At 44.4% G+C, this 21,657-nt stretch overlaps 1 protein-coding gene across 1 annotated transcript in view; it reads right to left on the bottom strand.

The window, feature by feature from the left end:
- The window catches only part of LOC147731258 (anterior gradient protein 1-like), a 56,193-nt gene that overhangs the window by 11,861 nt on the left and 22,675 nt on the right, over positions 1–21,657 (bottom strand). The window contains exons 3-5 of the mRNA XM_086956266.1: positions 16,459–16,522; positions 12,088–12,140; positions 10,094–10,170 (exon numbers count right to left, since the gene is read on the bottom strand). Of these exons, the coding sequence (XP_086812392.1) occupies positions 10,094–10,170; positions 12,088–12,140; positions 16,459–16,522 (194 nt within the window). The remainder of the gene's footprint in view (positions 1–10,093; positions 10,171–12,087; positions 12,141–16,458; positions 16,523–21,657) is intronic.

Here is a 21,657-nt window from a genome sequence, read left to right as displayed (position 1 = left end):
CTCCCTACATGGTAGACCTAAACTCCCTGTAACCCCCAACTTTGCAGAGCGCCTTTCGCCCAACATAACATGTTCAGATAGAGGCGGCCAAGGCCAATTCCTAAGTGTCCCTCGTTCGCTACTCCAAAATAAAAGAAATGTTTTTACCAAGTCAGTGCTGCTTCATACGTAAGCTGTCTGACCCAACAGTTACTCTATACATGGTGAGTCATGAGAATGTCAATGCAGGCGGGACGGTCATGATGACTGGCGTATGTAGTTCATTAACAGATAGTGTACAGTTACTCCAGGAATAGTTTTCTGTCAGCATGCCGGCTCTCCGGTCTCATCTGTTCATGGAGAGCTGCTTCGCTCCTGCTGACTTCCAATGTCACTCTGCTGTCCCTACGTTTCGTACCCTCGTTTCTGCTGCCTGGGGAGTATTTTATTTCACAGTCTCTCAGGGCTCTCTTAACTTCAAGAAAGCTGTGATTCAATCTTTGCACCGGAGCCTTAAATCTGGAAAGAAAGTAATGGTAGCATTGTCATAGGTAAGTGATGGGACTCTGCGAGCCGTTAAAAATGACATCTTGGTCCCAGTAGTTGAAGATTCTGGCTATTATCAGACTAGGAGGTGCTCCTGAATGCAGTTGGGTTCCCGGGGACTTGATGGTCACGCTCCACTGGGAAGTACTTGGAAAGGCCACATGGCTGCAAGATTTTTTGTATGAGGTCCTCAACAAACAGGTTGACCCCAGGCCCCTCAGAGTGTTCTGCAACTACAACTATGTGAAGATCCGGTTGCTCCCCTCTGTCCTCCTGGGTATCGTAGCGCTACTCCTACGCTGCTTGTGATCTTTGCATTCTTCCAGCTGTACTACCATAGCGCCGCATTGTGTATTTAACGTGCTCTGTCCTCAGCGCTGCTTTGCTGCTTTATTTCATTGCACTGTGCTCAATTTCATAGCGCCGCTTGTTACTTTGAATGTGCTGTGTTCATAGCGCTACTTTGTCTCAGCCATTTCATTAGTAAAATATATGTTTTTGTAATAGCGCTCCACTGCTCGCCCCAACCTCTCCCTGCATTAAGTTTTTGTTATTGTTGCAGCCATTTGCCTCTTGTGACGCCCAAGCCCGTCCCTCCAATCACGCTCCCGCCTCCCAGCTGAGCCTGCCTCGCCCCTCCCCTTCCAATATCCACTTATGACAGAAGCATTTGCGCGCAGCGTTCACGCGCAGCGATCGCACCCCAGTCGCGCCAAAGGTAAGCCCATCTACGCCCGTCGGCGCCTGGACCGCGCCCAGCGCCAGACCCCCTGGTTCCCGCTATGCCCAGCCCTCTCGCATCACTTACGATGCCACCACCCTCCTAGCCCTTAACCCCGGCCGTTCCCCCATCTGCGTCCAAGCCGCTCCTGGACACACCCATGGACCCTTCTCTTGCTACTCCTGCAAGTTCGACGGCACCAAAACCAACTCCTCATCCACCAACACCAAACAGAGACCTGACACCAACCACCTTAAATGCATCCTGCTCAACACCCGCTCGGTCCACAGACACACCATCGACCTCTGGAATTTACTAGACACCATCTCACCGGACGTCGCCTTCCTAACAGAAACTTGGATGAATGCCTCTTCAGCCCCAGACATCACCATTGCCATCCCGGAAGGATACAAGATCATCCGTAAGGACCGCATCAAGCAAACAGGAGGAGGCATCGCTATCGTCCATAAGAACTCCATCCGCATCTCAACCAGCTCCGACGTCAACCTTGCCAGCGCCGAACACCTCCACTTCCAGATCCACACCGACCCCAAGACCACACTCAGGGGCACCCTCCTCTACCGGCCCCCAGGACCCGTGCACAATTCAGTGACGACATCACTGAATTCATCACCCCACACGCCCTCCCCTCCGAGGACTACATTCTATTGGGAGACCTCAATTTTCACCTGGAAAAGAACAATGACAGCAGCACCACCACCCTTCTGGACAATCTCGCCAACCTCGGACTCAAACAACTCGTCACTACCCCCACCCACATTGCAGGTCACACACTCGACCCCATCTTCACCTCCAGCAAACATGTCTCATTCAGTCACACCACAGCTCTTCATTGGCCGGACCACAGCTGCGTTCACTTTATCTACAATAAGACCACAATCCACAACCATCCTCAACCCACCCTGCGAAGAAACTGGAACAAAATCACCATCGACCAGATCTCCTCATCGCTTCTTCTAAACCCCCCCGCCCACTCCTCAAACCCCGACCAAGCAGCCATTAACCTCACCCAATGGCTATCCAACAGCGCCGACATCCTAGCACCGTTGAAAAAACGTCAAATCAAACTAGGCAGCAAAAAAGCCTCCTGGTTCAACGATGATCTTAAGAAATCGAAGAACCTCTGTCGCTCCCTCGAGAAGGCCTGGAAAAAAGACCCAAACACCAGCACCAGGGACGCCTTCAAAAACGCCACCCGCATACACCACCAACTAATCCGGTCTGCCAAGAAAGCCGCATTCAAAGACCGACTAGATAACAATGCCCACAACAGCAAGGAATTATTCAACATCGTCAAAGAATTTACCAACCCATCAGCCAACTCCAACGACATCACCCCCTCCCAAGCCCTCTGCGACTCCCTAGCTTCCTTCTTCCACAACAAAATCACTGACATCCACAACAGCTTCGACAACCGACCTGGAGACCAACCCACCCAACCTGCTGCAGGACCTTCACCCCCCTTGAACATCCTAAACGACTGGAACCCAATCTCCACTGAGGACACCATCCGCCTGATGAACTCCATCCACTCAGGATCCCCAACTGACCCATGCCCTCACCACATCTTCAACAAAGCAGACTCCATCATAGCACCACACCTCCGAGATGTCATCAACTGCTCCCTCAACTCCGCCACCTTCCCGGAAAGCTGGAAACACGCTGAACTCAGCGCCCTTCTGAAAAAACCCACAGCTGACCCCACCGAACTCAAAAACTACCGCCCCATCTCGCTTCTTCCATTCCCGGCCAAAGTCATCGAGAAAACTGTCAACAACCAACTCGCCACCTTCCTCGAAACCAACAAATCCCTCGACTCCTCACAGTCCGGCTTCCGAGCCAAACACGGCACTGAGACCGCCCTCATCGCAGCAACAGACGACATTCGAACTCTACTGGACAATGGAGACACAGTCGCCCTCATCCTCCTCGACCTCTCCGCTGCCTTCGACACAGTCTGTCATAGCACCCTTCTACAGCGCCTCAGAAACGTCGGAATCCAAGGAAAAGCACTGGAATGGATCACCTCGTTCCTCACCGGAAGAACCCAGAGAGTCCGCCTCCCACCATTCAAGTCAGAGGCCTCTGAAGTCATCTGCGGCGTGCCACAAGGATCGTCACTCAGCCCCACCCTCTTCAACGTTTACATGAGCCCCCTTGCGGCCATCGCTCGCCAACACAATCTCAACATCATCTCCTACGCTGACGACACTCAACTGATCCTCTCACTAACCAAAGACCCTAACACCGCCAAAACCAACTTACACGAAGGAATGAAAGAAGTAGCCGAGTGGATGAAGCACAGCCGTCTGAAACTGAACTCAGACAAAACAGAAGTCCTCATCTTAGGCACCTCCCCCTCCGCCTGGGATGACTCTTGGTGGCCAGAGGCCCTTGGAAAAGCACCCATCCCGACGGACCACGCACGAAACCTGGGCGTCATCCTGGACTCCTCACTCTCGATGACCAGACAAGTCAATGCCGTTTCATCATCCTGCTTCAACATTCTTCGCATGCTCAAAAAAACATTTCGCTGGATCCCCACCGAAACTAGAAAATCGGTCACCCACGCACTGGTCACGAGCCGCCTGGACTACGGAAACACCCTATACGCCGGTACCACCGCTAAACTCCAGAAAAAACTCCAACGCATCCAGAACGCTTCAGCCAGGCTCATACTAGACATCCCGCGCAAAGAACACATCTCTGGTCACCTGAAAAACCTCCACTGGCTCCCCGTAAATAAGAGGATTACCTTCCGCCTCCTAACCCACGCACACAAAGCACTTTACGAACTTGGACCCGAATGCCTCAACACACGACTGTCCTTCTACACCCCTCCCCGTCAGCTTCGATCCTCCAAACAAGCCCTTGCCACTGTACCTCGCATCAACAAAACCACCATGGGAGGAAGATCCTTCTCCTACCTGGCAGCTAAAACCTGGAACTCACTTCCCACTCACCTTCGCCTTACTCAGAACCACCTAGCATTCAGAAAGCAACTTAAAACTTGGATATTCGACAAATAATTACCCACCCTTCCTCAAGCGCCTTGAGACCCTATGGGTATGTAGCGTGCTATATAAATCTCTTGACTTGACTTGACTTGACTCTCGATCAGCCTTTACAGTCTTCCAGCCTAGCCTATAGAGTCTTGGTGTTGGCTTGTAGCTCGCTGACTTAAGCCTTTAGTGTCACTGTGTAGACTTGAAGGGTGGCAGTAGATTCTTCCGCTTCCATCATTTGATAGCCCATTTTGCGCAGCTCAGCTCTCGCTAGCGTGACCTTCGTTGTGACTGAATCTATTCTGGTATCTGTCGAGGTGTGCACTCCCTGTATCTCCTTCATTATATTGTAGTGTGTGAGCGGCTCGTTCTCCGGGGATGCCTAGTCCTTAGTTCTCTGTTCTAGAGTCTCTCCTGTTCCCGGAGTTTTTTCAGACTGCATATTTATCTTGATGTGCATTTTACACTCCTTTGCCTCCGGTCAGCATGTATTAGTTGGTCTTTAGCAGTGCCCCTGGCAATAGTCAATTGGTATAGGGGGGGGCAGAAAGGGAAGCACAGTAATCACTGCTGCGAGCCCAGGGCCACCAAGAATATCCCAGGCGGGCTGTCTGGTTTCTCACTGCTTGCTCCTAACCCCCAGCCAAGATCCTGGTGTTTCGACATCAAAACATAGCCAGGCAGGCGGCAATGGCTCCCAGTGTTCTTTTTCAGGATGTTTCTTCACACTCGCCCCAATTAAGGAAGCTTGTTGACAGCGATGTTAGGTGCTCTTAACGACCCCCAAGTCTAATCAATAGTAGCAGTGGAGTTATTCCCCAATAAGCTTCCAGGTCATTTACTAGGAGGGTATGATTTGTTATGGGTCCCAACAGTAAGCATCTCACTGCTCGTGCCACACACAATCATGATTCAATAGTAGCTCGTGGTGTGTTGTATGGGGGGCCCTTGCAGAGCATTCATGCAGGGGATAAATGAGGTATGGGATATGCACACTCTGGTCACCCTATAACTAACTGTTGTGTACTGCCACGTTTGGGCTGCTTGGGGTCCCCTTCTAAATATGGTGAAGATCGCTGTAGGGCTACAGCTCAGTATCTTTTCGCGACCTGCGTCACTGCCTCCTCACACGGGCCGCCGATGTTCTGAAGGGGGCTATATGTAGAGACGACACACAGTTGTTTTTAGTCTTGCGGGCCGGTCCTACGCCCTCTGTAGGAGTCTGAGACTGAGGGATCTGCTCAGCCCACACTTTAAAAACTAGTGAGTTAGTAGATGCCTCACCCAAAACAAGCGGCAGGCCTCACCACACCTCTCTCGCGCCCCTGCCTTGTCCGATGTAGCTCTGTGAGCATTTTCTCTGCGGTTCCAAGTTCTCACTGCCAGGGATCACCAACTCTCATGCCTGGATCAAACTCCCCCGCTGGCCACCACAGCCGCAGTTGATCACATACGCAAGGTCAGGCCACCTGCACCGCTCAGACCTCGTCGCAATTGACTCTACCAGGTTGTCACAAATGCGCGCTACACAGGAAGTGGATTCTCCAGGCATAGCATGGTTTATTTATCAGGAGTGCTTAGCCTGAGGATGGATGATGTGGTGGTGGATATTCAGTGGATAATGCCAACAAAGGGCAAAAGCCTCTTTACGAAGAGGCCATCTTGATCAGCAGTTGGCCATGCCCCACAGTAGTATGTGTCTTTGCACAGAGGGTGCCCATATAACAAAAAAGATACATACCTTCGGTAATAAGTTTTCTGATTGATACTCTATGTACCTGGAAATTCCTCACCTTCTAATTATCCCAGGCACCTGATTGGATCCTAAAACTTTTCCTGTAGCTCTTCTAAGTTTTTAGTGGGCACTGGTTCAGCAGTGGTGCCGGCAACAACACTACAGTGATGTCACTGGTGCTATAAAGTGCCCACCTTTACATAAGTTTCCCATTTTCTGTGCCTATGAGGCAAGCAGGGTGAACTTAGTATTTGGTACCTTTGGGGGAAAAAAACAATCATTACATTTTGAGTATCCTTCAAGACTGGTGTGAGGACAGGATCAGTGACACATCTGTTGGTAGAGTATCCACTGTAATGATTGGTACCAAAGGTAAGTAACTTCTACTTTCCATGGATACATCTGTCTGCAGATTTCTCACCTTCTGAACAGATTCCAAATAGTACCCAACCTGGTGGACCATCTCGAACGATGGTCATACTAGGAAATGCTGGAGGACTGAGCGAGCAAAATGGCCATTCCTTCTCACCTCTGAATCCAGACACTAAAGCTTTGCAAAGGGATGAAGGGTTACCCATGTCGCTGCTTTCCATATTTTGGTTACAGGGACCAAAGCTGGTATCAAGCTTTTGACCTAGTGGAATGGGCTCAAATGCCCTCCTGTGGTTCCTTATTTGTCAGGGCGTAGAATATTTTAATACAGAAGATGATCCCCCAACACACAGTTTCCTATACTGCTTTGCCCTTCCTGCTGCCTGCGTACCTTGCTTAGAGGAGGGTGTCAGTCTTCATGTGCTTGTTTTTTTCATTATAAAGGCTGACCCCCCTCCTGGGGCTAATGAAGCCTCTCCTCCAGAGGCAAGGGTTATAATGGGCCACAGATGGAATGAAGACCATCATCTTTCTGGGCAAGGTAACTCTAGTTTGAAAACCCACTTGTCAGGAAAAAACACATAAAAACAGGGGAGGGCACTCATGGTTGTAGCCGACTGACGAACCTGGCCAAGGAAATCACACCAGAAAAACTGTTTTCAACATTAATTGGAATCAATTACGTGGTTTGTAAGGAGATCCCACCAAGATTGTCAAAACCAAATTACGGCAGTATTGCGGAATAACAACTAGAGTAGGAGGAAACAGGCTTTTTAGTCCCTTCAGACACTTGAAGAAAATGGGTGGCTTAAAAGGGAAGGCTGGCCTGGAAGGTAGAGAAAATAAAACAAGAATGCCAAATAACCTTTTAAACGTCCCTAAAGTATACCCTTCATGAGCTAAAGAAACGAGGAACTTGAGGATGCCCAACAGGTGAGCCCTCAAGGGGACCGCATTGTTAATGTCACACCAAGTGACAAATCTGTTCCACCTTTCAGAGTACACCATTTTTGTGAAATCACTTCCAGAAGACAAAATGACCTTCTCCACTTCCCCAGGCCGCTGAAATGAACTTAGGTGTCCCAGCTCAGCCTCTAAACCGGACAATGGGGCTCTAGAGATTGGGAAGCAGGACTTGCCCCTCAAAGTGGGAGAAGAGGTCTACTCTGAGATGAAGAAAGAGATCGGGCGTCCAACTTACGGGCACAACATTTTAAAACAGTTTTCAATCTGTATCACACACCGGCCAAACTATTTGCCTGGGGTGTTAGGAATGATGATTGCTGCCCAAGATGCAATAAGGGGCAAGCAGACTTATTACATATGTTTTTTACTTGTGAGCGATTGACCCCTGTCCTGCAAGGAATAACAACATTTTGGGAGGGACTGCTAGGTCATAAGATCGATCTATCCCCAACACTGATGCTATTTGGTTCAGATTCTAAACTGGTTTTAACAGAGGATGAGGCTGCTTTGGTTTTTATGTCAGTCGCTGTGCTTAGAATCTTAATCTCGGCTGGATGGAAGGATGTTACAGCCCCCTCTTTTCAAATGTGGGTCTCCAGATTTTTGGGTATTTATAATATTGAGTCTTGTCTCTATGAATTTAAAGGTGTTAAAAAAAGAGAGATGGGAAGACGATTATGGGCCCCGGTTAAGAAATGGCTGGAGGACAGAATAAGAACTTGAAATGTACTGTATTGTTATATTTATTGATAGATTTTCTGTAGTATTTTTATCCCCATGTTAAATAATGTGCTTTTAGCTGCTTATATCTAAGTGATTATGTAACTGTATTAGATGCTCTTATACCTTGCTTGCGGATAATTATGTATTTTCTCATTGCACCATGAACTCCAATAAAAATAAAAAATTTAAAAAAAGCGATGAAGAAAGAGCTGGGACATAGAGAGAGGTGCAGGAGATCTGCATACTACCCCTCTCAGCCAATCTGGGACAGTGAGGATTATTTTGGTCTTGTCGAATCTTTTTCAAAGAACAAGGAATCTAGTGTATGGGAGGAAATAAGTAGTGGTGTGGAAAATGCTTCCTCAACCAAAATGCGCCCTGAAGACTCCCTGCCATGGATAAGGGAGGATCAGAATTGTTAGCAATGAAGATCGGGACTGACTGACCACGAATGGAAGGAGAGGAAGGTATTGAGCACAAGCAGAATCTCCCTCAGTTCAAGCAGGTTGATGTGAATTACCTGATCCTCTGGGTACCAGAGTCCTCTGATCTCCAGTTTCTCCTGATGTGCATCCCACCCTACAGAGGAAGTATCGATCAGAGCTGTGGCTATAGCTGGTGGAGGACGAAAGCACATCCCACACAATAGGTTTTCCTAGATCCGCTGCAGTGCCCTGAGAGATCACAGTGGTGTTTGACAGATCTCCCCTGTACTGAAACTATTGCCTGCGGAGGCACCACTGGAGATACCTCATGTGCCAGCATGCTTGCATGACCAGGAGGATGCACTAAGCCAGCAGACCTAGCATGCATAGGCCAATCAGGACTGGAGTACCCTTCTGAAACATCAGAATGAAATACCAACTGTTGTGGATCCTCTATGGAAGCCGGAAGGCCCAGAGCAGTGTTGTATTCAGAAATGCCCCTACGAACAGGATTTGCTTAAAGAGCTCTATGTTGGATTTAGGAACGTTGATCAAAAATCTCAGATTGAAAAACTGGGATGTTGCCAACTGCAAAGAGCAAAGGATACAACACCATCTGATTTAAACACCCAGTCATCCAGGGATGGGACCACTGGATTCTCCTCCTGAGATGAGCCACCAACACTGTCATTACCTTTATGGAGACTCGAGGTGCCGATGTCAATTCAGATGGGGGGACTACTAACTGCTATCAAATGGGCCCTACCACAAATTTCAGGTCCCTCTGTGAGATGTTATGATAAGAATGTGGAAATTCACGTTCTGTAAGTCAAAGGACACCAAACAGGCTCCCGCTTCCAGTGTTAAAACTACCCAAACCAGGGACAGCATCTTGAACATTTTCATACAGAGAGAGAGGGGTACAACACCCTGACATCCAGGATCAGACAAAGGCCGCCATCCTCCTTGATACCCAAAAAGCACCAAGAGTAGCACCCCCTGCCCAATTCCTTGCTTTGGCATCAACTCCAGTGTTGTCCTTGGGCAAGATGTGGAGATGGACTTCTGACTAAAAGGATCTTAGATGACGAATATGGGAATGGTCTGAGGGAAGGGTAGGGTATATCCCCTTTCTACAATTTGAAGGACCCACTGGTCCAAAGATATTGCCTTTCAAGTCTGTAGAAAGCAGTGCACCAGACCTCCAACTGGGTTCAGATGCTCTGATACAGGTGAACGAGTGCTGCTTCCCAGGTGGGGAGGGGGAAGAGAAAGAGGAGGAGGCTTACTTTTGCGGCTGCTATCTTTACCATGGTCGTTGTACTGCTTTAGTGGTGAGTTTTTGATCTTTTGGGGCTGTGTGGATTGCCTTTGTCAGATGAATGCTATATGTATCAAGAACTTTAGTTTCCTTGCCTATTGTGAAACCTAAGCAATTTAGCTTACTAATAAATCTGTAATTAAATACGTTCCCAAGACACGTATGTCCCTTTTTAGTTGGGTGACTGAGGGGACACTTCTGTAGCCTAATGATGGCTCTTTATATATTTTTAAGACACTAACATTTCAATATGTCATGCTTCTCAGAGGGAACACTCACCACCACGTTGAGCATCACGAAGTCTTCCTTGGCCATCTTTTGCACATGAGGATCAGCAACAAATGCCTTCTTCAGAGCTGCAACAGAACAATAAAAGAGCCATTTATACAACCTAAGGGACCAGTACTAAGCTTGCCCTGATTGATTCTTGACTCTGGGAAGCAGCCCAGCGGTACAGAGCCTAGCACCACTACGGGTGGATGGCTTTGGGTATTGGCACAGGGTTAGCTGATTTCATCAGGCATTAAGTCGTCCAAGTCCCTGAACAAATCCCTGTCACCTACACATCAGAACTACATGCAAGAGGTAGATGGTAGCCATATAAACCTTTCTAAATGTCTAGAAGGTTTAAAGATGGCCTGCGGCTGCTCTTTAAAAATATTAGGCAATCTTACTAAGGGTGCTGCTCCCTGACGTAATAATTCCTATTTTTAAAGCACAAACATATCACCCCTTAAAGTTTCAAGGTGCTGGGGGTCTTCGGGGAGATGAAGTGAGCTAACGCCCAGAGTCACATGATGATGAGCAGCCGCCAGCGATCAAAACTTTTAAAACAAGAAAAGCTTTTTTTAAGTAGCTCCATCTTTTACAGAAAGCAGGCTGATTTTTACAAGAAAGGTGGCTTTTTAAGCAGGTGGATGTTTAATCTATATATATATATATATATATATATATATATATATATATATTTTTTTTTTTTTAAAGCAATCAGGGATGGTGGTCTGTTGACTTTTAGCACACCACACTTCCTGTGGTTTTGTAGATCAATGAGTTGCAATTTGCAGCCAACCTAATGAACATGAATTAGGTAGGTCGGATTACAACCCACTCTGAATCCTTATTTTGCGAACTGACCTATTACTACATAGGTCGGTTTGCAAAATAATATTCTAGCTGCGAAAAGCTTGGAAGTACATTACAACTGCTTTTTGCGACCAGAATAATAGTATATCTGGCCCCTGTATGTAATTTTGCAATTTAAAATGGTTTCTCATCCATTCCAATGCAGTTCTTTATAGGAGCTGGAATGATGCCCCCAAATAGCCAACAGCGTGAGGGGAAAGAGAACTATTAGCCTGGGAGGAGTTAAAGCTTTACTGTGTATATTTAAAGCATTGGTAACAATAGTTCTTGGAGATAGCAGTGCTTTCAAACCAAGCCTAAAAATAAACACTGGTGTCACTTCTTTCTGCAGCCTAAGCCAGAAAGTGGCTATCAGGATGGGTTCTGTCTAACTGACTTCTTGTTTCATGTTGCGAAAGCTTTACGACGGGATGGGCATGTTCAGCCTTTTTCATCTTCTCGATTCCAGCATCATTACAGAGTTTGTTTTGATGATGGCTCAATTCAGCCTTTTCGCCCATCGGCATGGATGGTTGCATGGAATGGGCACAGGAATATCGAGGCTGGCACCTTTCTAGCTTAATGCCCTCAGTGATTGGCCTGGGCATACCGAGCCTCTCACCTCTGGGATATAGTTGCTCATTAGAATGACATAAGGATAAGGAGCCTTTTAATTCTAAAGTTGATTGGGTCAGATACTGGCAAGGGGTTAAGATGTCCCTCGGGTACAAGGAAAGCTTGCACTGCTGTAAAAATATGCCTATCCTGTGTGTGAGGGAAGCTTGCACTGCCCATCCCTGTGCTGTATCAATTCTGTGGAGCTAGCAGCTTGGGTTGTAACTTGTATCAGTTGTACCCCTTCTATGTGTGTGAAATGGAGCTCACAGGGCTGCCAGTCAGGAAGCTGTCTTGGGTATGAGCAGAAGCTTGCTGTGTTGCTGTTGATCTCTAGATCCTTTGTGTGATGGGAGTTGTCTGATTTCCTGACTGTGCTGTTTCTCCTCAACAGTAAGAGTGACCCTAGACAGGAGCAGCAGAGATATATCCTGCACATAAGCAGGAGAGTCAGTCCCCTCCCTTGAGGAAGATGCTGTGGTGCAGAACAGAGGCCCAGAATTTCTAATAGGCCAAAAGCCAGCCACATGCCTCACCTTGGCTGTATTGACATTCGTCCAGGTGGTGAATCACCATCAGCGGCTTCTTCCTAAAAGGAAAAAGGAATATAGCAAACATGATCAGGACAGCACAAATATTGAAAAGTAACTGGGGAAGAAAGAAATACGGCAAAAGGCTGGAGTTCTGTATTTGTGGTGCGAGTAGACTACGAAACTGGAAAAAGATAAGGGGTCTGTGTAGATGTTGCAGGGGATGTCTATTTTGTGGCACACATTGTTATGTAGTTTCTCATGGAAGAGTCTCAGTCAGTGTGGTCCCAAATGCCACAGTGCATTTGGTGGTCTCAAGTGGTGCCCCGTGATAGTAAATGGTCCTATGACCACCTGTGTCCATACACTTCAGTTTCCAGTTGTACCCACACTGGGTCTATGTTACAAATAGCTCTGCTCTGATGATCAGGTGTTTTCAAATGCCACGGAATTTTTCCTCTTTGTTTCTGCCAGCTAAAGTTGCGAATTGTTTCCTTGAAACCAAATATACAGGAAACATAATAGGATATCCTGGTTGATGACAAAAATGATTAATAGCTATTTACAGATGAGGTTTTTCAGTAGTTCAAGAGGGTGCAAGAGTAATGTATTCTCCAGTAAACTACAATAGCTGTGCCTTCTCCCATGCACCGTCTCTGGCAGCACAGGCCTGTGCGCAAAGCCTTCAAGTATAGGAAGCCATGTCAACCCGCTCCTTCTTTAGGTCTCATCTAAATACAATTGTGATTTTGGAGCAAGCCAGTACCTATCCTTCCTCTGTCTCAAATCTCTGCAAGACATCATGGCTTACCATAAGCAAAAAAGGCACCTTCAGCCAACTAAAGGAGGTAATAAGCACCTACTTTGTAACCATGTTCTGAAACAATGTTTCTTCCTCCTGTAAAGTGCTCTGATACTGCCAGATCTAGCCAACGCTATATAACACTTAAATAAATAAATAAATAAATATGTACACAAAGTATTGAACTGCACCGTTGCATAAAATGGGGAGGTAGCAGCATCCATCTGCAGAAGGGATGTAATCTGGTTGTGCTTTTGAGTGTTTTTTCTGCCACTCTTTAGAAACAAGAACCATTTTGAGCACTTTTCTCTCTCTATGAAGGGCTTATTGGTGTCTCAGCAGAAGCACCTGACGGGATGATCCAATTAGCATGAAATTGTTCGTTTTTTGCTTCTGCAAAGGATGAACTTCTGCACTGTATCCTACTTCTGTTATCAGATGGCAGTGTGATTGGAACCAGAGGCTTCCGGCTCTTAAGGCTTTCTGCATAGCGATGCTACAAACTAGCCATCAACTCCTATGGACAGTGGGATCTGTCCACCAATGCTACATTATTCTACTACCTCTGAGTCTCTGACGCCCTGGCTTGTGAGCCATTAACTTCCATCATTTTCCAGAGGGGTGTTTGAATCCCTCCATCCAGTGATGCTTATAAGCACTAACTCCTTAGACTTTTTACCTCTTTTCCAAGTTACACTTTATCCAACTGGAGTTAACGTTGTCCAGGCAGACCATCTGAATCACTCTCATTCTGTTCCAAATGAGTTCAGCTAAGCCAAATGCCATTAATTTTTCTGATATTTTTGTCTTCAAATCAACTTTGTTACAAGCCAGAACTCCTAAGTGTATAAGATTCACTTACTCGATGCAAAAAATAGGTGCTCCAAAAATAATGCCTTCATGGCCACTTGACCTGAAAACTATATATTACATACGTATGAATTTCTTCTCCTTCCACTCTCCAACTAGGTCCAAAAAATCATAAGTTGTACTAATTGTCCTCAATTTTGCTCTGGCAGGGCTCTGCCAACCCTGGTTTCCACTCTTCCATCTCTCACCTGTTTGTGAACAGGTGCAAAAGGCTATACCCTTACCTTCAGTGTTAGACCTGAGAGCCTAATTCATGGAAATAAACATTTCCCCTTGTTTGTCCAACTAGGTACATCTTGGTGATTGTGTTGGACTCTGCTTCCAGAAAGGGTTATACAGAATTAGAAATGGAAGTCAATGGCTGAGGTTCTGATACTGTGCTTTGGAAAATGGGATTAACCCCTTTTCCTGATGATGTTGCGGTGTTAAGATGAATACATACAGGATACCTTTTGGACGGACACGAATTAAAAAAACATCCAAGAGTTCTTTTCTTACTCATGGGAGGGTGCCGGGTGCCATTATAACCGGTTCTTTCACTCATACCCTTCAGTGGGAAAAACTCTAAGTCAGTCAGTCAGATTCATTAAGCTTTTGTTAGGTCTTGTTCCCATTCACTTAGAGACTCCGATTTATTGCAATCTCAGTCTACTCTCTTGAAAAACCACTTTATAACTGGTTATCACCTTGGTAGGAGATTCAGTGAAATCTAAACTCTTTTTGCCGAAGTACGTAATACCTTTTTACCACGACAATGGGCTCCAGTCCGAATACGCCAAGAATCAGCCTTGTATTTCCACCGGCCAGAGTTACTGATAGCCCAGGCATCATTACCTGAAGTGCGGGTGCAAATACTCAGCATCTGAGGTCTCCACTTGTCATTCTGATGGGGCAACCCTCTCGGAACAAAGAGCCTATGCGTTGATCTGTACTCACCCTATGCTTAATTTAACAGTCCCACCAATATCTGATGGCAATGTTCCATTGCGTAGTAATCTTGTGCGCCTTCCTCGTCAGAAAATAATTTAATAAATAACTTGGAAAAAATACAGACTTTGACCATAGCAGATCACATTTCATTCAAAGTCCTCACTCCTTACTGTGAGGCCACCAGGATAAGACTTCCTCAAAAGTGGCTGGTTGATATGAGGATCATTTCCCTACTCCTCTTGGACACACTTGCTGGCATATTTTATTTAGTACATCCCCTATGGCAGCTACTGGACACTTTGTCAGGTTTAGCGTTTTGATATCTCTTCTACAAATGGTGCTAAATTTCCCGATATGGTATGGAGAAACTTGTTTGTCTAACCCCTGTCTCTTTATTTCTGCGCGCACTATTTTCTGTTGCCTGGACATCTTTCCATTATATGAGGATATTTTATATATATGGGTGTGAGAGTCAGACAAAGTTATTTTTAAGGTCGCTTTAATACTGATCATGATATTGTGTATTATTACCCACCTCTACTTTGCATGGCATACTCCTACTCTTATCTTTCCCAACTACCCATCAGAAAAGAACTTGAAGAGAATTGATGCCTGTGCCAACCACGTGTGAAGGAAAAGTGTGCTGCTGGGCACATTTTGGAATGTGTGTTGTATAACTGCACACCACATAGAGGTATTTTTTAAAAGTCTAAAAAGCACTCTCTATTCACGGAAGAAGGTAGGCCTAGGCTGTCATCAGTTTTTAACAGAAGACAGACTAGTACTAGTCAATGTAAAGGTGACTTGTTGGGTCTGATTCACAAAAAAAGTAAGAAAGCTGCAACTGGAGATCTATATGCGGTGCAAATGTACTACTGTTTGGAATTCACACACTTTCGCAGAAGTACTCCTGGAAAGCTGTGTCAGATGTTGGTTTACAAGCATACTTTTGGGACTATCATGTGACTATTCTAAAGAGCTTTTGTACCCCCTCTATGGAGTTTTCCATAGAACACAACTCCACACAGAGAAAATCGCCCCCTAAGTGCAAACGCAAACTTGTAATATTGTTTTCCCTGTTAAGAAAGTGTGTCCTCTTCACCACTACAAAATGTGCAAGTACCCCACTTAAAGGAGAGTAACTCCAGCCCATTACCGAAGTAAATCTCTATTTCAAGAGTAGGAAGGGGTTGGATCGCAGTTTGGAAATGCACACATGAACACCCACTACCCACCCATTTGGGTGAGGTTTATGAGATCAGTTTTATCAGCGGTCCTGACTGAGAACTCTGTACTCGTAAATTAATGTATGCCCTCAAGGAATGCTTTAGTTCCTAGCAGGCACAAAAGAGGTACATTTGGTTGTAAACTTATGGATACAACTAAATTGACCTTTGTTAAAAGGGCCCATTGTCTCTCATATTAGGGAGACTGTTCCCAGTGTCTCACATGTGACAACATAATATGTGATATCTTGCATATGTTAAGAGATGGTGCAGTGTCTTATTTGTCGGGAAACAGGCTGATGTCTCATGGAATACGGTGTAGAATAATGTCTTCCTGTAAATGATGGAGTAATGCCACCCTTATCATGGTTATCTTGAGACCTTCTGGGATGATATAGAGTGATATTTGTTGTGTATCTGCAGACTGTATACAACCCCAAACACAAAACCCCATATCAGGATGCCTCTTGAAATCTTGAATACACTATTTCAAGCTAGTGGATGTAAGATCACCTAAGTTGTAGGAATAAACAGAGATGTGCTTCTTACTTTATTCTTGCTTGTGCCAAAGCTTCTTCATAAGTCTGGACCCATTCAATGTCGTCTCCCCATCCTGCAGAAAGAAAAAAGATTAATATTATAATTCATGCTTGCTAAAAAAACAAATACCATCTTGGCATGAGGAACAGACTGACACTGGCAGATCTAGAAGTGACCTACACTTCAGTGTCATGCCAAGAAGACACCCACACAATCTAGGTCTAGAAGAGACCTAACCACCTAAAGCGAGATTAGACCTTCTCTGCCCTTTAGATCTAGTAGAAATCTGCCTTTACAGAGACACCTATACTGCCTGGACTACGAACGGAGTAACCATGTTTTGGCGAAGGAGTTAAGAAGAGGCTTTCAATGTGGACAACCATTGTAGCGAATGTGAAGCGAGCCTCCCAAGTTCCATTTGAGGCCCTCCCTGACATTTAGGAATTGCTGGAAAATATTGGCATGGTCCTTGCCGTCTAGAATAATCAAAGAGAAGCATGTCATCATATTTCCAATATTACATTATAACTACACATCATAAGAAACTATATGATAGTTGTAATGACATTTTTGTTACAAAGTTAAAGGGAGTAAAACTACATGGGTACGTTTACTGTTACACTTTATAGTAAATGTACTACTTAAGGCTGTTCACTACTTCAAAGTGTACATTTAGTACAAAGTGTAGACTTGCATGTCTTGTTCCCCCCCCCCCCCCCACTCCCCCTGAATTCAGGGAGTGGAGCATAGTTATAGTGTGAAGTAACTGCTTGTAACTTTACACATAAATGGAGGTCTTCGCCACCAGTGAGGAGATCTACCTTGGGTAAAGTATAGGGAAAAGTAAACAAGTTTATTTAAAAAAAGACAAATATTTGATGATAATACCTAATGTAAATTAACAGCAGAACAAATACATTACAGCACTTTTAACTTAATTTTTCATTACATTTTCAATTGATTTAAATATATTACATAAAAAAATTCAAAAGATTGATTTAAACAAAACATACCTCGCTGAAGTTAAATGTTTATATTTTTTATTATGTATTACAACTCACCAAAGATTATATATAGAATTTATTTTAAAAATTGGTACATCTATTTTTACATTGAAAAGTTTATTAAAATATTTTAAAATAAAGTATTTCATTATTATTTAAATATATATATATATATATATTTTTATAATCAACTTTATTGATTGTACATAAACAAGCCTAATTCATTGGTTGCAGCTCATCATTCAGCATAAGTAGTAGATCTAAAGCAAGAAAGAGTACTGGTAGGGTCAGTCCAATCCAGTCCATCAACACACCTTGCATAACAGTTGCAGCATGACGCAGTACAGAAAAGCAACAGAAAATCACGGCGGTATCATATTGAGTGCATTCCTACTTCCTCCAAAACACTACTTAATCTTCCCTATAACTCTCCTTACTCCTTCCTTAAACTTTTCCCATTTTGAAGTGAATAGTATACATTTTCCAGTCACTCCCATAGTCACAACTGAAACGTAGACATATGTGTCCGGAGGTGTCCGCAGTCGAGGCAGGGCTTACTTGCACATGCGTAAGACACTGTAATGTAAGTAACTGAGCATCGACGTCAGATGGGCAACACCTGTTTTTATGCTAAAGACCACTGTTTAACTTGTATTTTTTTTAAGTGAGCACCAGGGCATAAATAACAGGAGCTGCGGGTAAGTGATGACCTCTGCCTCTAACAATATCATCATAATCTTATGCTCCTTTCCCAGACATAGCTTCTATGCCCATCCTCGCTACTGCAACATACACTGCTCCCATAATGATGTATAGGTGAAGGCATCATTGCTTGTAACTACCGGAGTGTGCATTATAATTTAGAGATGGATTCGCCCTCAGTTGTAACATGTCTGGTTTAAGTAGCTTGTTCCCATGTCGGTTTTCTATTGCATTCTGGTATTTGAAGTTCAACATTTATAAGAAAAAAACTAAATTGCAAGCACCGAGATCAAATATAAATAGGAGACGGCATAGATTACCTGAACAGTTCCTAATAGTTTGGGTGAGGCTTATAAATGTGCCCACTGCAGTGCTAGACCAATCAGCTGGTCAGCCACCACTGATTGGTTCTGTTAGAGGTGTCCAGGAGAGTGCTATGGTTCAGGTCACCCAATGGAAAGCCACATTTGAGGCACATCAGGAGCTCTCCCTGCATGAAGTCATGCGGAGGCTTGGACAGGTCTCCTGTGAGACTTGGCATTGTCCCTGTGCCAGGGTGTCGGTGCCATTGTTGATGTAAAAATGTGCCAATCATTCACATTTAGCAGTGTTGGAAATTAGGTCTTTGTGTGGAGATACGTAAGGGCAACTGGAAAGTGTGCAGAATTTGAGAGGCTGATTAATTGTTTCATCTCCATTTTAAAGTTTTCTGAAACATCTATAAGACGCCTGACATTACTACTTACAAGTGTTACATGCCTTATAAATGTATTGTAATGTATTGTAATTGAATTTATATACGCTTACAACCCCTGACGAGGCGTCAAAGGACTTTTTTCGGCGAGAAGCACGCTACTCCGGGACCCACAGAGGATTAGTGTTGAATTAGTATAGTGAAACATGCAAGTACATTTTAAGTGGTGGATAGGTTAGTCAGTTATTTGGATTTGGAATGATAGCAGAAGGATAGAGGAGGACAAAGGTTTGTATTTATATAGCGCTTGTTGACACATGCTATTCAGGAAGCCTACAAAGGATTAGTGGTGAATTAATATGGTGAAATATGAAGTAATTTCAGTGGCGGATATTAGTCAGTTACTTGGAGTGAGAAGGATAGCGGAGGGATAAAAGGGGAAGAAAGATTTGCATTCATATAGCACTTGTTACCCCTGATGGGTGTTGAATCGTTTTTCTGGCGAGTAGCACGCCACTCCGGAACCCATAAAGGATTACTGTTGAAAATTAGTATAGTAAAAAAAATATGAAGTAATTTGATTAGTGGATATGTTATTCAGTTATTTGGGTAGTGTATTAGTATTGTTTAATATGGAATTTGAGAAGTGAACATGTTAGTCTGTTAATTTCGATTGAAAAGGATAGAGGAGGGATAAAAGAGTGAAAGATTTTTTTTTTTAAAGTCTTAGCAATAGGAGAAGGCTTTTGGATGAGTAAAAAGGAGTTTTAGAGGGGAGGACTCAGAGGAAAGAGTTTAGAAAGGTTTGTTTTAGGGGATCGTTATAGTAAAAGAGGTGTCAGATGATGCAAGGAGGGGTAGAGTAGGAGAGAGTCTAGAAAGGGTTATTTTGGCAATCATAGTAGTGGTATGGGGATTGGGATAAATGAGAGAGTGGGTGTAGAGGATATATTGATAGATGTATAGGATGAGAGATAGGATAGTGCATTGGAAGGAGTAGTAGAAGAAGTTTGAGATGAGTCAGAAGGTTGGGCTAGAAGACATATTGAGTGAAGTATAGGCTGAGAAATAGGGTAGTGCATTGGAAATGCTAAATTAGAAGAAAGTGATAAATATATAGATCCATAATGACATTGAAAGTATATAGATACATAAAGGAGGTAAGTATATGTAGATTAAAGATATTGATAGAGGCACAGGATGAGAAATAGGGTAGTGCATTGGATATGCTTTTTCAGAAGAAAAGTAACAGACACACAGATCCAAGTACATTGAAGGTACGTAGATGCACAATGGAAGTATGTACATGGAGACCAAAGATGATTTTTATTTATTTATTATTTTTTTTCTCTCAACAGCATAATTATTTTACATGTTTATACAAAGTAATACACAAAGATAGGTACATATCTATAGTGAAAAAAATGCTTGTATACATTGGGATATGCTGTAAATTTCTGTTTGCGTATGGTGCTTATGTGGGGAAGAGCCAAATCTTGAGTCGTTTTCTGAAGATAAGGTGGTTGTCGGAGGACCTTATGTTGGGGGGTAAAGAGTTCCATAGTTTGGCTGCTTGAACAGAGAAGGATGTGCCACCTAAAGTTTTTTTCTTGTATGATGGGATTTTGAGGCGAGATGCTCCTTTAGAGCGGCGGTTCCTTTGTTGAATGTGTTTGGTGATTTTATTCCTGATGAAGAGCGGTCCCATTCCTTGTATTGCTTTGTGGGTGATACAAAGCAGCTTGAACGTAGATCTTCTGGCAACCGGCAAACAATGCAGGGCTTTCAAGGCAGGGGAGATGTGGTCTCGCGGTTTAATATGCAAGAGTAGTTTGGCAGCCGAGTTCTGAATCCGTAGTAGTCTTTTCATGGTCGTTAAAGGTGATCCGTGGTAGAGGCTATTGGCGTAATCGAGTTTGGACAGAACAAGGGAGATGGTAGCTTGGACCTTGTGTGGAAATCCCAAATGAGGGAACATTTGTTGCAGCATTTTTATAGTAGCAAAGCTTGATCTTGCTAGTTTATCCACTTGGGCATTCATCAACAGCTTGGAGTCAATGGTCATTCTGAGGTTTCTTACTTCCTTCGATACTTTAGGAAGTGATCCCAGTTCATCAGGCCATGCGGCAAGCGGGTTGTAATGTTTCCAATCGCCACACATGAGTATTTCAGTTTTTAGCATTCAATTTGAGATTTCTCCAGGTCATCCACTGATCCACAGCTCTGAGAACGCTGAAAATTGGTGATTTTCCAATGTCTTTGGGGCATTCCAGTTGAAGGAGTATTTGCGTGTCATCTGTATAGTTATAGCACGTGAGGTGAAATTTATTGATCAGTACTGGTAATTACTTGATGTAGATGTTGAAAAGCATGGGTGAGATAATAGAACCTTGAGGGACCCCTGCTTTTGTGGAGTATGGTTTGGACGAGAAAGGTGGGGTATGGATGACATTAGTTCTGTTTCGAAGGTAGGAAGCTATCCAGTCTAAAGCAGTTCCCTCTATGCCGGCTTCATAAAGTCTTTGTTTCAGAGTGTCCTGGTCAACCGTGTCAAAGGCAGCTGAAAGGTCCAGGACGAGTAGCGCAGCAACCTCGTTGCGGTCAACTGTATTCTTTAGGTCATCCCAGATGGCAAGGAGGGCAGATTCAGTGCCTCTTCCCGGACGGAATCCTGTTTGGAAGTCTGAAAGTATGTCATTCTCTTCAATGAATTGTGACATCTGGGCGAACGCTGCTCTTTCTATCAGTTTGCCCAGGAACGGTCCATTTCTAATGGGTCTGTAGTTGTCTGGGTTCAGCGGGTCCAAG

The sequence above is a fragment of the Lissotriton vulgaris genome, chromosome 2_1 (genome assembly GCF_964263255.1).
Source record: "Lissotriton vulgaris chromosome 2_1, aLisVul1.2, whole genome shotgun sequence".
NCBI classification, from domain to species: Eukaryota; Metazoa; Chordata; class Amphibia; order Caudata; family Salamandridae; genus Lissotriton; species Lissotriton vulgaris.
The sequence above is the reverse complement of the archived record's forward strand: the minus strand, read 5'-3'. Positions and strand labels throughout refer to the sequence as shown.